Below are 16,080 nucleotides of genomic sequence, written 5' to 3' on the forward strand. Positions count from 1 at the left end.
AAACCATCACCATTAAAATGCCTTAGCAGTGAGATTTAATGAACATTATTGGTACTCCCTCTGCCAGAGCTGTAACAGTAGCAGGAACTCTTCAAGTTATTTTATTCCCAGTGTGACTTGAAAGAGTCAGAAATAACAGCAACCTCCTCCTCTGTCTTTTTGCTTCCAGGATAGTCAACTACGAGGCGGGTAAGGGAGCGTCTAGGGCCCGCTCACTGTGGAGAGTGGAGCCTCTCAGGATCAGGTGAGATCAGACTAGAACACACACGTCTGCATACTGAATAAAAATACAGTCAGTAAAGTAAATAACATAAAAGCTTGACATAGATTTCTCTCAGAGGTACACGAAAGAGTTGTCTTGTTTGATTGGCATCTCTTCAGGAAGAATAAAAAGAATTGGTTCTTTATGTATGGATGTCACAGCTACTGTACTGTAGGTTAAAACAAACCTCACATCCCTCTGCTCTGAGCTGTCACTACCAATTAGTTGGCAGTTGAGTCCTCTAGAAAGTGAGGTTCTGTTTACCCTCCCTTTCAATCTACTTCTCTCTCTGTGTCTATCACCCTCTCTCTTCTTCCTCTCTTTCCTGTCTTTGACTGGACACCCACGCAATTTCCCCCCTCAGTCACATCATCTGCCAGCTCTCAGTGGGACTGTCTGTCAGAGTCCGTGCACTTTGAAATGACGCAGGTGCATCTATTAAGGCATGTCTTCTCCTTTTCGGCTTAGGGAGGAATTTTGAACTGTAGCACATCTACAGTACGCTGCGTCATCCATGTAGAGAGTTCAGCTTCACTGACAATAAGAAAAACATACTTCATATATTTCTCAGTTGGTGTACTCACCTCACATGCAGATATGTTTGACGGACATTTTGAAAATATTCTAATAAGGTGATATAATCTGGTGTGCAAATTATTTGAAATAGAAAAGAAGGAATTCTGGTCCATTTGTAAGTGAATGTACGCCATTTTTCTTTCATTCAAAAAGTCAGCGTTCATGATTTTGGAAGTGTCTGTGTAGCATGGTGAGCATGGATAACTAAGTTTGCAAGAGAAGTTGTTATTTGGCTCCAGTCATTAATTAAACAAAGCAGCTTCTAGAGTATAGCTGAGTGTTGTTAAATCTTTAAAAAATGAATATGATAACTGACTCTTGGTGCCAAAATGGTGCAATTTTGATATCTTATTAGGAAAATTATTATTATTTATTACAAAATAAGCAAAAAGTTATCAAATATTGAATGTTGATACATGTAAGCAGCCCTAGAAGAATGTGCCTAAGCAGCAGCTTTGGTCTGACTACAAATCTGATGACACATTTGGTGTCAGCATTTGATACTTGAGTATTGAGCTACAAAAACATTCCACTCAGTACCAAAAAGTATTGAGGTTTCCTGGCCCTACTCCAGAGCAGCTCTGTTTCAGTCAGTCTGAGGACAGAATATGAATATGAACATTTCTGACAGAAATCTGTATTAAAAAGTCAGATGATATTGTGTTGTATCTATGTTTTGTGACGCCAGTTCTTTGTGTTTAGCTGGAGCGGTAGCCACATCCGGTGGGGCCAGCCCTTCAGACTACGTCACCTCTCAACTGGCCATTACCTGGCCCTGACCGAGGACCGTGGACTGGTCCTGCAGGACAGGGACAAATCCGACACCAAGTCCACTGCCTTCTGCTTCAGGATCTCCAAGGTCGGTGTCTCCTAACTCCATACAAACATAAATTAATTATTCTGTTTTTACAGCTAACTCTGTGCCTTATGAGCAAGGCATTTACACTATCTATCTGGCTAAATAAATGTTCTTAGTCAACTTGTCTCATTAAAAGAAGATTGAAAATATCCTCCCCTGACTACTTCATCAAAGATCCCGGAGATCAGTCTGTAAGCTCTCAATGCTCTCATGGCTTGCCACAATAAACTAACCTTTTCACAGCTGCTGAGTAGACAGGACTGTAAATGCTGGCGCAAACATTCATGTTGTCGACTGGCCTAATTGCAGCTGGCTGGGTTGTAGCCATCTTCAATTAGAAAGCCAAGGGAGATTTACCATCACCAGTACAGTATTAAGATTTACTGTAAAGCATGTAGGGATTTTCAGGGATACATACTTTGTATTCTTTCATTTGCTGTTGCTTACTCCTTCTCCCTCAGTCACCCTTCCTTTTTATCCCATGCTTTGTTTTGAACTCGCTCTCTCACTCCGAGGATGCTTTCAGTCCCTCTGTTTTAATAGGGTGTTCCAAAAATAAATTCTCGCTTCTAAAAATAACTCTGAGAAAGGAGCACATGGCTTACTTGAAATTCAGACTGAAAATAGGTATTTCACTGATGCTCAGAAATGTTGGGTTTGTGTGTAAATTGTGCAGTTTCAGTGTACATGTACAAGAAGATTGTGGGTCGCACTTTAATTTGATGCTAAATTTGAAGCTAAATAATGCAGTCATTTCCTATTTGAACAGTTTTCAGTTCTACCTAAATCATTTTTCTATCAAAGGTAGAGCTATGATATGTCCCAATACAATAGGCTAATGCCTTCATGTACACATTATTGTGTTGAATCTCCCACACCTTTGGGGATCTAGCTTAAATTTGTGAAACATCTATAGCTCATTTCCTGGATTTACTGTTTATTGCATAAGTACTCCTACATTATCATCCTCTCCTGGAATGGCTACGGCCACATAAACGGCACAATGCCGTGAGTCACCTTCACAGAGCACCATTGTGTCCCTGTAGATATCCTTTTATCTACAATAGGTACAGTGTAAAATCCTCCTGAGTGCTGTCCACTTCAGAGGCTTTAATTTTCCAATCCATCCCACGCCTGACAACAAAGTGTAATTGCCCTCAGTGATCACTATTCCTGCAGGACCCACAGGCTTTTTAGGATTACCGGGGATTCATGTTTCTTCAGAAAAATAAATATACTGTAGTAGATAGAAACCCTCTCCTTCCACCCACTGCACACACAAACCAGTGGCAGTCGGCTCCTGTATCTAAAAAGGTCATTGCTTTGCCATGTTGAACATTGGCATTAATATGTTCCCCGCTACTTCCTGTCGACTGCAATCAGCTGCATCGCTCCATCTCTGCTGAGCCAGAATTGTAGCAGAGCTAATGAGGCCAGTGGCAACCTCCCGGCAGGCCAATGAATGCACTCTCCTCAACCTGCCTCTCTGATTACCATCTAATCACAATATATCTTCATTTGTCATATTTCTATGCCTGTGTGACTGTGTGTGTATGTATGTGCCACCTTTCTGCGCGTATGCGTTTGCTAATGTGATTATGTGTCTCTCAATGTGAACGCTGTAGGAAAAGGGTGACTCAGGCCCAAAGAGAGACATCGATGGCATGGGAGTGCCAGAGATCAAGTATGGTGACTCTGTCTGCTTCATCATGCATATGGATACAGGACTTTGGCTGTCTTACCAGGCACCTGATGCCAAATCGTCTCGCCTTGGACCCCTGAAGAGACGGGTAAATACGATGAAACTTTTCTTTCGAAACTCACATTTTACTGACCATATTATACTGATTCCAGACTTGACATAACAATGAATTGTTTCAGAACTTATATTTACAGAATTATTCCCAAAAAACTTTCCATTCTGTTCCAACCTCTACAAACAAAATCATCCATACAGAAAGTCTTGGTTGAAGTCTGCTTCACAAAAGGCACTAAACTGTAGTTGTTTTTCATCATTTAGGTTTGTACCATAACGTAGAGACAATCCTTTTTGTACATTGGGAACAATTTTCACTAAGCATCGTGAACGTTACACTGTCATCTGTTTGGAAAAATAGAAAATGAATCCGTCATCCATATTCTCTCATGAATACAGAAGTAGTTTTTGTTCTCAGATACTTCTTTCCTTCCTACTTCATAGCTCACCTAAGAACTACAGGCTAATACATACACAGTAGTCCCCTTCATTATGTATTATTCTTACTTGCTGTGATGTATATATACTTGAATAAACAGCAGTATGACATAGTATAATGTTAAAGTATAATAACAGAGTATGAATAAAGAGCAGTAAATATAAAGGTAATGTCAAATTGTAACTAAAAACTGACAAAGTTATAGATGTACATCAGACAAAGTAATTAGACAAAAGAGTCTAATTACATTGATTTTAATTACATGTGATTTTGCATTACATATTCTGATGTGTAGGACATTGATATTGGAAAATACTCTTAATCTGAAATATTGCAACCCTGGTTTTCTGGGTTACAGTTTCACATTGTTGTATAATTATGAGTCAATCACTGCGCTGTTGTAACTATGTATGTCATATCTGTCATATGTTAACTTATCCTGAATGCCTGCCATTGCTTCTCTATAACACCTCGAAGCCTGTGTGCATGCTAGTAAATTGCACCCAGTCAGACCAGTGAGTTACTGCTTATTTCCATTTAAACACCTGCCAGGTCAATAGTTCTCTCTCGCTCTCTCTCTCTACTTAAAAACATTGTCTACCCTTGATATCCTTGACACAACTCCTCTTCCCTGTCACCCGCCCATCCAGCGCACATAATGTAGCAACGCATTTAAGCGTGATAATGGGCCACGTGGGGGGTGACAGTTAGTTTTGGGTGAGACGGAGGGGGGATTAGTGCGGCACACGAACACTGCTCATCACTGGGCACGCCTCCAGGGACATGGAACGCCACCTCATGCTGGTGCCAGGCAGTCCCTGCAGCCTTGGCCACATGCCAATGCACCTGACGTGTTGGAGGTGATGCTTAGTCCACACTTCAATCTTCTCTTCCCCCTCGCTCGTTTTGATTATGCTGTCCGATTACAGCGAGTCAGGTTTCACTGAGCTGTGGTTGTGCAGACACCCAAGCTACAGGAGACTCACTCTTCACACTTATCCATTACATGCTAAAATGACTTTTCTTATAGATGTAGCTACGGGGTCAATATCATATAGAGTCCTAAAACTTTACAATCAGGGAGCAATGATGACCAGGTATTCAGCTTTAGTTGCTGTAAAAACAATCCTGTTGTTGTTGGAGTGTGTGATTCCTTCGTTAATAGTAAAATGTGTATTTGTGTTTCCTGGTCTAGGCCTGCCTCCATTCTGAGGGCCACATGGACGATGGGTTGATCCTGCAGCGCTGTCAGCATGAGGAGTCTCGGGCCGCACGCATCATCCGCAACACCACGTTTCTCTTCACCAACTTTATCAAGTAATGACGCCGAGACAAAACATTTGAACAAAGTTAATTTGTGCTGGGTCTGTTCAAGTTTTACCAGCTTCTCCCTCTTGATCTTGCCTGTCCTTGCGATCCAGGGCTTTGGACAACATTACAGAGGGAGACTCCACGGTGGCCGGGTACGTTGAAGAGGTGCTGCAGACACTGAACGATTTGATTGAGTACTTCAAACAGCCTGACTCAGAGTTGGAGCACGAGGAGAAACAGTGTCTTCTCCGTTCACTCATCAAACGTCAAGACCTCTTCAAAGAAGAGGTGAGAGTGGACACAGTAGAGGCATCAAGCTCATGTTGATTTTTAAGTTGCTACGTGAAGATAATTTAAATCCATGATAAACCAACAGATACTTCTTTTACCCACTGAAGCAGTTTTAGTTTTGATATATCAAGATGACAGTGGAGAACTTTAATGTTATACAGTACTCTACACTTGTGTTAAGACTGCTTTTGATGGAGGTTACTGAGCTTCTTTAATTCTATAGCTTCCAAATGAATGCACATGTCTTACCTTTTATTAGAGATTTTTGACAGTACAGAAAACAGATGGCAGGAAGTGAGTGAAGAGACGGGGAATGATATACAGCAAATATCCTTGATCAGCCCAGCTGCATCACAATGAGACTCTTCTCTGGATAAATAAAAAGTGTTTGTCTAGTGTCCCTTGGGTAATGAAGATCTTATTTTTTAATCTTAGTGTTGGGGTGACCCAAGAGAATATAAGTAATCAAATAAACTGGGAGCCTGTTTTACAACTCATAATCTCTTAAAATGTTGTTTCCTACATTATCTTCATTGGAATGTGCTACTTCCAATCCAAATTCCAATTTCAAGTATTTTCAGTTTTTTAACATCACCTAGATGAGAGATTTATAAAAAGAATTTTGCATTTTGTCATAAAAAAGCAGTATGCTTCTTCAAATCAATAACATTACTTTTTTTTCTCAGGGTATGCTGGCCCTCTTGTCCAAATGCATCGACCGAATGAACCTGTACAACAGTGCTGCCCACTTTGGAGAGGTGGCTGGGGAGGAGGCGGGCGCCGCCTGGAAGGACATTCTCAACCTCCTCTATGAGCTTCTGGGTAAGCAGGCCTGAGCAATGGATCCCATGAAATATCCACATCTTCTGTCAGCGCTGTCAGCTGTTGACCCTGGTTAGACATGCAGTATTAATCTTCCCTTAGTGTCTTCACTACATCCTCCTCCTTCACACATCTTATCTTGCCTGTTTTCCTCTCCTCCTTCCTCTTCTCCTCCATAATCTCCCTCCACTCCTCGTTTTCTGTATGGCACATCTGGAGTTCACAGCTGGTGACTGCATTACTTGAGATTTATTTCTTATTATTAGTGACAAAGGAGCAGAGAGGGAAGCAAACACTGAACGCCTCTTGTATTCTTCTTGTGCAGCCTGCCCTTCCTTCCATATAAGTCAAATCCTTCTCTGAAAGCAGTGTGAATACATTAGATGAATATTTGAAGAAATGATGGCGTCATTAACAAAATGCCAGCCATCACAGGTGCTGGCATTATCCTGTTCTCCTGGGGCCTGTGTTGAGTCATAAACACTAACAGTTTTGACCCTGAAAAGTTTTATTTTGGACAAGTTTTTCTTGGGTAGTTTGTTTTGCTGTCATTGGAGCTTTCCCATCAACAGCTTCCCCTCGGCTCACCTTGACTGCCCTTATATTCATCATCACCTCCCCAGCATGTACTCCCACATGCACACACATTACATGCACACGCTCCAAACCCACAAACACACTCCTCGGAGTACACTCTAGCCTTCCCCATGGAGGGGTCACCCCCCAAGGATACGAAGGCAGTCTGGTGAAGCGGGCTTTCCATGATGAATAGTGCAGCGGTCTTGTTTGTCCTGACCTCCTCTGCTCTCTGTAATAACTCTGCTGACCTGTCTTAAAGTAAAGCACATAGTAGTTGTTTAGTGTTAATTAACTATCCAGGTGGTCAGCTTACCTATTTAATGATTAGGACACGGACATCAAATTCATTCATTGTGGACCAGTCATTGGTTTTGCTCAAATTTACCTCTTTCCAAATCACTGCATGAATGCTAAATTTAAATTGTTAAAATTAAAACCAGTTACAAGTTTTTAAATATATGGAATTCCACATAGCTGTTCTGTATCAGAGATAATGTGTGTATGATTAGTAAGAACTGACATTTAAATTTCAATCTTGACCTTGCAAACAGCAGTGGCCACACCCCTGGGTATGATTAGAAGTGAGCTTTTTTGCACCTGTAAATGTGAAGTCACAGGTCCTGTAGTACACCTGTCCATCATTGCTGCAAGGTGAGAAGTTCAACCACAGGAGGTCAGGTAAATCATGTTTTTCAGGGAGTGTTAAGTTGCTTGGATTCAAAAACCCAAACTCTTTTCACAATTGCTTGCCTTCGTTAATGCATTGCAAGAATTATTATTATTTAAAGCTCTAGCTTCTCTATTACTTAAGGCAGTGTATGCTAATGTAACCACAATTTGAAGTCTGTAGTCTGTGTAGCCTGAGGTTCTCCTCTCTGTCTCTGACTTTTAATTTCACATTCACATCATTCACAGTGAACACCTATGCCCCTGCCTTGTGGTGTGGCTCTGCCCACGTGTTCGTATTGAAAGATAGCTTTCGTGAAAAGGCAGAATTAAAAGAGATTAGACACCCATCTGTATTCCTTTGGCACAAAGTGCTGTTAAATTGTTTCATGGGCATTATCAGTCTAGTGTCCCTGAATCCAAATGGTGAAAAATGAGGCATTAAAGTAATACAGAGACTTCTTAATGTCACCACGGTGGCACAGAAAGGGCACGAGGGAACACACCTTTACTTTTTATAGAGCATAGAGCTCCTGTCTTCACTGTAGCTTCAAAGTCTTTCATGTGTGTTTTCTATCAGAAAGACTTCATCACAGTCAGGTGTCAGGTGGTCTCAGAGATTTAATGAATTTTAATATCTACTTGTGGACCAAAGATGTCAGACTGTGACTTTATGTTCACAGGGAAATGGTGGATTATTTTTCATTAGAAGTTAAACTGCCCGCAGCATCCATCCATCCACCAGTCAGATGACTGGATCTAATTTTACACCTTGAACCATAATCATTCAAGTCTTTGCTAAACCTTGTGTGTACTCTCATTAATCATTGTAAAACCTTTTTGTCCTTTGTTTAGCCGCACTGATTCGTGGGAACAGGAACAACTGCACCCAGTTTTCCCGCAACTTGGACTGGTTGGTCAGTAAACTGGAGAGACTGGAGTCTTCATCAGGTATCATGGGAAATTCATTTCTTTTCTGATCCTGTGTTGAAAGCTTGGGAAACAACATTCGTTCTGATAATAAATATTTTGTGCAACCTCTTAGGAATCCTGGAAGTCCTCCACTGTATCTTGGTAGAAAGCCCAGAGGCTCTGAACATCATCCAGAGAGGGCACATTAAATCCATCATCTCTTTGCTCTACAAGCATGGACGCAACCACAAGGTGGGCAGAAATATTAGCATAGTAGCCTAAATAATAGCAAACTGTATGTTTCATTTTACATGGTTATTAACTGTGATCCCTGTTATGAACACTTAAGAGGTATTTTATTGTAATGTAGTTTGATACTGCCATTGTCAACAAGACTACTAACATCCAGTTAGCCTGAAAACAAGCAGAGAAACAACTTGTGAAATGAATGAGAGTAGAGACACAACTTGCTAACGCTGTCCTCAGTGGTAAAAGTGTTTTCATACTTTCATTAGTCTTGGCTACATGTCATTAATACAGTTAATATGTTAACATACATACATGTTAATAAGTGCAGGTTGTTTGCCTGCTAACACTAGCAGATTGCATTAAGCTAACATAATAAGTGACTTTCTATTATTCATAGGCTACTATTCATAGTCTACATATAGTATGGTAACATACTATATGTACTGTGTTAGCATGCTATGTTAGCAGGTTGCTATCAGTCATTAGGAAAAAAAATGTGTGGAACCAACAGAAATAAAGTGCTAACTACCTGCCATATTTTGGTGAGGAAAGGAGGTTTTTCTTGGTAAAACAAAATATGTGGTACCCAGCTGTAAAATAAAAACAAATATCTTTGTGAAAAAAGCGACCTGTGACTTTTGTGATTTCTGCAATATTGTTACATGTGAATGTGTTCTGTAAAATGCAGTGAGTTTAATGAGGTTTTCTTGTCTAATTCTCATGCCTGCTTGAGTGAAAGTTTTACTTTTTATCCCCATTTGAGTTTATTATAAATTCAAGTGCAATCCCATTAGACAAAACAGAATTTGACTGCAAAGCCCATAGTGGGAGACATCAGCCTTTATCTAAGCCTCCAAATCCTTTTTCTCCCCCTCCTGCTGGGTGACAACAACAAAGCTAAACCCACCACACAGACCTTAGAGCCTGAGAAAGAATTTACATATCAGTTCATAAAACTTCAGTCACTGTTGAGCAGAAGTCGAGCTAAAAAACTGGAACTCTGCAAACAGTTTATGTAAATCTTTGTCATGGCTGTGGCCTCATATTGAATGTCTGTCTTGTGTTTGTTGACATTCCAGCCATGTGTTTTACATGCAGCATTAAATGTCACAGACTCTTAATATTTACTCTGTAAATTGTACTGGGCATGAAAGGGCATCCTCGTAAACAACAGCTGTTGATCATGAGTGGCAGGTGGAAGTCTACAGCCCTGTTGACTTGAGAGTACTTTTTTCCTGTGCTACAAGCACCGAAGCTTACAGATAATCAGACTGAGTAGCTCTGAATGTAAGAAAACAGTACCTGCTATCCATGTCTTTTCCCGTCTCTCTGTCAGATTCTAGATGTGTTGTGCTCCCTCTGTGTTTGTAATGGGGTGGCAGTGAGAGCCAATCAGAATCTGATCTGTGACAACCTGCTTCCCAGAAGGGACCTGCTGCTTCAGACTCGACTGGTCAATGATGTTCAGAGGTAAAGAATGAGAGTGTTGATACAGCCTCTTGATGATTTTACTCAAAATGTTGGAGTCTTATTGCAGCCAAAAAAAATGCCTAAATATTCTCCCAGCATTCATTTAATGTTAGGAGGAAATGTGGGGCCACCATTTGGAGCTAAATAAGAAAGTGTGCCTTTTTAGGTTCAACAGAAATACCCTGATAATTAAATTCTCAGAAAGACTACTTCCTTTTTATCTGCTACTACTTTTATTTACTGCTTCCCACTTCTTCCTCCTCCTGTTTTCTCCTCCAGTATAAGACCAAACATCTTCCTGGGTATGGCTGAAGGTTCAGCTCAGTACAAGAAGTGGTATTTCGAGCTGGTGATCGACCAGGTGGACCACTTTGTCACCGGAGAGCCGACCCACCTGAGGGTGGGCTGGGCCAACACTAAAGGCTACGCTCCGTACCCTGGTGGAGGAGAGGGGTGGGGAGGCAACGGTGTCGGGGATGACCTATACTCCTATTCCTTTGATGGACTTCACCTCTGGTCAGGTAGGCACCTCAGCTTAATGTTTTACTACTGGCTGATCTTATATGAAGATGACTGAAATAGGAAGTCTATGGAGACATCTTTTCACTGAGTTGGTGTGTTGTGATTTACCTGTGATTGTATGGTTTTAGTTGGTCTTACTTAGTTAATATTTCTGGGCATTAATACTAGAGACACGTGTAAAGTGTAAACTTTTTGATCCTTTTTTTAATGTTTCCTATGTAGCAAAACTACTTTCCCAGATATTATTTGTAAAGATTTGTAAAGAATTATTTGTTAGAAAAAAAGTCTCATGGATTGAAAGGACTTTGTTCACTCTCTAGGTTACTTTTTTCATTTTCCACATAGCGAAGGACAAGTCACAGCACTGACATTGATTTAAAATGCCACCATCCAACCTCCCAACTGACACACCTCTTTGAGTAGTTCCCTCTCTCCTCCTTCACTTCTTCACACTTTGTACCTTTCCTAAGGATTTTGATTCATATGCCTACCTCTTTGAGTTGCACTTAAACACACCGTGGAGCCTATTGATGAAGGCTAGTTGATTGGACACACATATGTTCTTCACCTGCATAAGCGGAAATAACCAGTCAGTAGTGTGTGTTCATGTAGCCAACTGTCTGCTTGGTGCTTCAGGGCTTTAAGTCCTTGGAATGCCCCCTCTTCTTTGCTCTCACCCTAAAAACATAACACCTATTTAAACCCCCTTACCTTTCTAAATCTACTAAAAGACCCATCACTTCCCTTTATCCATTTCATGTCATCCCTTTTAAAGCACTCACCACCCATCTCTCCACCTCTCTGTTCCCCTCTCCTCGCCCATCATCCTGCCCTACATTCACAATGACTTTGCAGCTGTAAAAGCCATCCATCCTCCCTCTATGTTTCTACCCGGTGTTGTCTAGGCCGAATCCCGAGGGCAGTGGCCTCCATTAACCAGCACCTGCTGAACTCAGACGATGTGGTCAGCTGCTGTCTGGATTTGGGAGCTCCCAGCATGTCCTTCAGGATCAACGGGCAGCCTGTCCAGGGCATGTTTGAGGACTTCAACACAGACGGATTCTTCTTCCCCGTCGTCAGCTTCTCTGCAGGTGTCAAGTAAGGCTCTGCATTTATAATTGGGGAAACAAGATGAAGAAGCGTTCCCCACTGAGATTCTCATTTTTATTTTTTGCAGCAGTGTTGAGATGCAATTACAGTTTGTCAGCCTTTGTTGCTTCAGATATCAGACAGTGATATAGTGTTAAATTAAAAGGTTACTGAACTGACCTCCTGTCAGTGATCATTATGAGGCAAAAAAAAACAACCCTTAGGGAAAAAAAATCAGAAGAAAAGTTATCTTTCCATTAAAACCTCCCCCTATCTTTTACAACTTTAATCAGATTATAAAGTACAAAATGATTTTGTGAAAGAAAGATTTATGTCACCATAAGAAGGTAGATAATCCCTGCCTTTGGGTTTGTTGAAATAGAATAGAAATAAAAGTGCTGTTTCAAAGTTTATTGAAAAAGTAAGTAAAAAGAAACGCTTTAAATACCCACGGTGAAGTTAATTATGTAACATGACACAGCGTTACATAACTCCTCACCCTAGGGTGCGTTTCCTGTTGGGTGGACGCCATGGAGATTTCAAGTTCCTGCCACCTGCTGGTTACTCTCCATGCTACGAGGCGCTGTTGCCCAAAGAGAAGATGCATGTAGAGCCTGTGAAGGAGTACAAGAGAGACCACGAGGGGGTCCGTGACCTGCTGGGAACCACCCAGTTCCTCTCTCAGGCTTCCTTTCATCCCCACTCCTGTTGACACCACCCAGGTGAGGATAGTACCATTGATACTGATGCAGCTCATTAAGAGGTAAAGTAAGGATGTAGCCAAGCAAGTTGAATTTAGATAATTGTAGAGGTAAATGGAGGTATGAATGAATATTCTGAATGCACCATAAAAAGATTGATTGTAATAAATTATATGGTCTCTGACTATACTATAAGGGACTTGTAAGTTTTATCATTTGCCAGTCACAGCCAGCATTAATGTTGCTCTATAATTCAGCAGTACTGCTGGTGTGCTGCTCCTCCTTTAAGAGTAGTTTGACAAGAGAATATATCTTGTTATGTATAAGCCATCAGGAGGTCTGGGGAATTTCTCATATGAGATTAATTCAGTTTGTGTTACACACCTGTTATATAATATTCAGTGAGGCATGAATGCAGACAAGGTGCAGACTTTCTACATCAGTTTAACAAAGCCAAATCCCCAGGAATGTAACAACTGCACAGTCAGGAGAAAAAAAAACTGTTTTCATTTGTTGGCCCATTGGCTTTTTTTTTTTTTTTTTTATCATCGAACTGTACCATCTGTTTCTCTCCTCTCTCTCTGCAGATTGTTCTTCCCCCTCACCTGGACAACGTCCGGGACAAGCTGGCAGAAAACATTCACGAACTGTGGGGGATGAACAAGATTGAACTGGGCTGGACCTATGGCAAGGTAAATCTGCTACACTACATCATCACTTTGAACGCGCAAAAACACCCGGGGTGTATTTGGAAATGGTTAGTGACAAAGGTCAACTCCAGGCCACTCCAGTAAAATGCATGTTAAGGGCTTTCTAACCTCCCTTTCCCTTACACACACACACACACACACACACACACACACACACACACACATATATATATATATATATATATATATATATATGAAAAGAAGGATAGAAGCAAAGGAAATAAGTTGTCTTATTTGTCTTGTGCTTGCTTGGTTTCTCTCAAAGGTGCAGTTCAGTTTAAACCAAAGTTGTTGTGTTTTCAGCTGTAAGAAATCACTGTTAAGCAGACTTTACAGTAAACAATGTCCTCTTGCAACATGCACAGAAAGCATAGAGAAACTTGGAAAACAAATGTACATAAGCTGATGATTATGCACCTAAGTAGATTTTCTGTTCTGCAAGTTATATTTTTAAAATCCAGAATACACATTAACTTTTGGATTATTCTTTTTAATGTTTCACCTACTTCTTCATGATTTTAGTAGGAATTTTTAAATTTCATTTTCACCGAAAAAGAAAATATAAAACTGATGATGTGATGTTTGTTGTTACATCAGAAGAATATAATTTATAGGCTGGGGCATCTTTTTAACACCACAGTGCTTCATTTATCATGGTATGTTGTGACACATTTTACCTTTATCAAAAAATTGCACCTCCTGAAATTTGGATATTGCACTTGGCCAAATTGCAGTTTTAAAAATATTTCAATTGATTGTTCAGCTCTAGCATCCAGTACATCTAAGGATGTTTAAATCCCTCCTGTCTCTGCTGTTGCTCTCTATCTCCCTCCCATTATTTCACTGTCAGTCTCTCCACCTGTTCACTGCAGAACAGGCAGACCATTAGAAGTCTGATCACACACGCTGCCTCTTTTGTACTGTAGTGGTTATCACAGAATCATTTCCCACTGAGGCCGTTGCCACAGTGGCCGTTTAACAAACTTAATGAATGTCTCACCCTCCAAGAGCGCGACATCCACATTAATTAAGACTGGGAGAGAGCTCCACTAAGAGGGGTGGGGGGTGGGTGGATAACCCAGGTCGTATAGTTTATTAAGGACAACAAAAGGTCCAAACAGCTGTTTGGTATTTAATTTTGCTGTAACAAGCCTGATTGAGCTCAAAGTCACATTGTATTGAATCCAAGACCGAAGCCTTTTTGGACAAGAAGCAGATACTTGGCAGACAGGATGATAATAAAGTTGGATAATAAAGTATAGCTTCATTGTTTTGCGTCTGAGTGCTTGGCCTTACTGTATATTGCATATACCTTTAGTCAACCTTGTCAACAGCAGATCAGAGCATTACTGCATTATCAGAGAAAGAGTCACTGGCAGCGTCTTGTTGAGAGTCCAGGCGCAGCAGTAAATTTCCTTCAGTCAACTCTATCTCAGACAGCTGAGCCTCTTGCCACTGCGGCTCTCCTCCCTGAGCTGATTCAGGTTTATCTCTGTTTCATTAAAAAATCATCACCTGAGGCTCGAATTAATCCAAGTGGAAAACAAAACAAAACGTATCTGCCAAGGTCCACTGTAGAGTAATTCGGGCTGCTGTCCAGTATTTTCATTTTCTGAATGTCGAGCCACGCTTAATCATATTTACCTTTGGGGCATTTTTGCCTTTTAAATCCGTAACAGTCATGGATAGACAAGCTTAGAAGAGAAAGAAAAGGAGCCCAGTCTTTGTTGTGAGATGGAACATGCAGTAATGACACCCACTGCTTTCTCTCCAGGTTCGTGATGACAACAAGAGGCAGCACCCTTGCCTTGTGGATTTCGCCAAGCTGCCTGAAACTGAAAGGAACTACAACCTGCAGATGTCTAGTGAAACACTTAAGTAAGGCCAGGCAGTTCGCTAAATAATCCAATTACCTATTCATGGATTTGCTGCTGCTCTCTGCTGAATGCTGTGCGAGAGCAGATTAAGGCCAAGATTAAAGCAGAGTTCGTAATGACTTGCATCTTCTGAGTGAAGTCCAGTATTGATTTTTTAGAAATCTTGGGTCCAGCGCTTATTTGAGCCAACTACTGAGTCATCTCACTGTAAAAACATTTGGCTTAGCTCAATAAAGCGACCTCCTGTTACAGTGAGCTTCAATCGAGTATGCAGTTTGTCAATTACATACCGCTGGGGCCCCAACCGCACTGGATCCATACAGCCAAGACTGACTGCTATTCAGAGTGTTACTGTATTGATCGACTGAGATTTATCAGTGTCTAATGAGCTGTGTTAAAAATGTGGCTGTCTCTTGATGGATTTTGCTGGTGTAAGGCTGAAACAGTCATCTAACAAAGTGTAATGGGGCTTGAGTACTGATATCTGTAATGTCTTTATTTCTCCTTCTGTGTCATGTTTCTCTTCTGTCCCCAGGACCCTGTTGGCACTGGGATGCCATGTTGCCCAGGTCAATGTTCACGCTGAGGACGATCTGAAGAAAATCAAGCTACCCAAAGAGTACAGCATCTTGCTTTAAGTTTATTTCATCATAAGAATTTTCTACCTGTAGCATAAAATATCTAAGATTTAAATACAAAAATGGTGCAGTTCTTGTTGAAGTAATGGGATGCTGTGCTGTTATCTTTATGCTTTGCTGTTGTCATGTTATGTCTTCTGCAGCTACATGATGTCTAATGGATATAAGCCTGCGCCACTGGACCTCTCTGATGTGAAACTGACTGCAGGTCAGGAGGTTCTAGTTGATAAACTGGCCGAGAATGCACACAACGTGTGGGCCAAAGACAGAATTAAACAAGGATGGACCTATGGCATCCAGCAGGTACAAGTTATTATTTTTCTCACTGAGAAAGGAGCTGGCTAGAGTTTT

The 16,080-nt window shown here is 41.0% G+C and overlaps 1 protein-coding gene across 1 annotated transcript in view; it reads left to right on the top strand.

The window, feature by feature from the left end:
- The window catches only part of ryr3 (ryanodine receptor 3), a 107,148-nt gene that overhangs the window by 31,658 nt on the left and 59,410 nt on the right, over positions 1-16,080 (top strand). The window contains 17 exon segments of the mRNA XM_051071777.1: positions 170-244; positions 1,541-1,697; positions 3,323-3,487; positions 5,088-5,209; positions 5,314-5,491; positions 6,181-6,316; positions 8,417-8,512; positions 8,607-8,725; positions 10,059-10,192; positions 10,472-10,713; positions 11,620-11,812; positions 12,308-12,494; positions 12,496-12,525; positions 13,092-13,196; positions 14,989-15,092; positions 15,627-15,710; positions 15,873-16,032. Of these exon segments, the coding sequence (XP_050927734.1) occupies positions 170-244; positions 1,541-1,697; positions 3,323-3,487; positions 5,088-5,209; positions 5,314-5,491; positions 6,181-6,316; positions 8,417-8,512; positions 8,607-8,725; positions 10,059-10,192; positions 10,472-10,713; positions 11,620-11,812; positions 12,308-12,494; positions 12,496-12,525; positions 13,092-13,196; positions 14,989-15,092; positions 15,627-15,710; positions 15,873-16,032 (2,287 nt within the window).

Source organism: Lates calcarifer, linkage group LG7_1 (genome assembly GCF_001640805.2).
Source record: "Lates calcarifer isolate ASB-BC8 linkage group LG7_1, TLL_Latcal_v3, whole genome shotgun sequence".
In the NCBI taxonomy this organism is placed as follows: domain Eukaryota; kingdom Metazoa; phylum Chordata; class Actinopteri; family Centropomidae; genus Lates; species Lates calcarifer.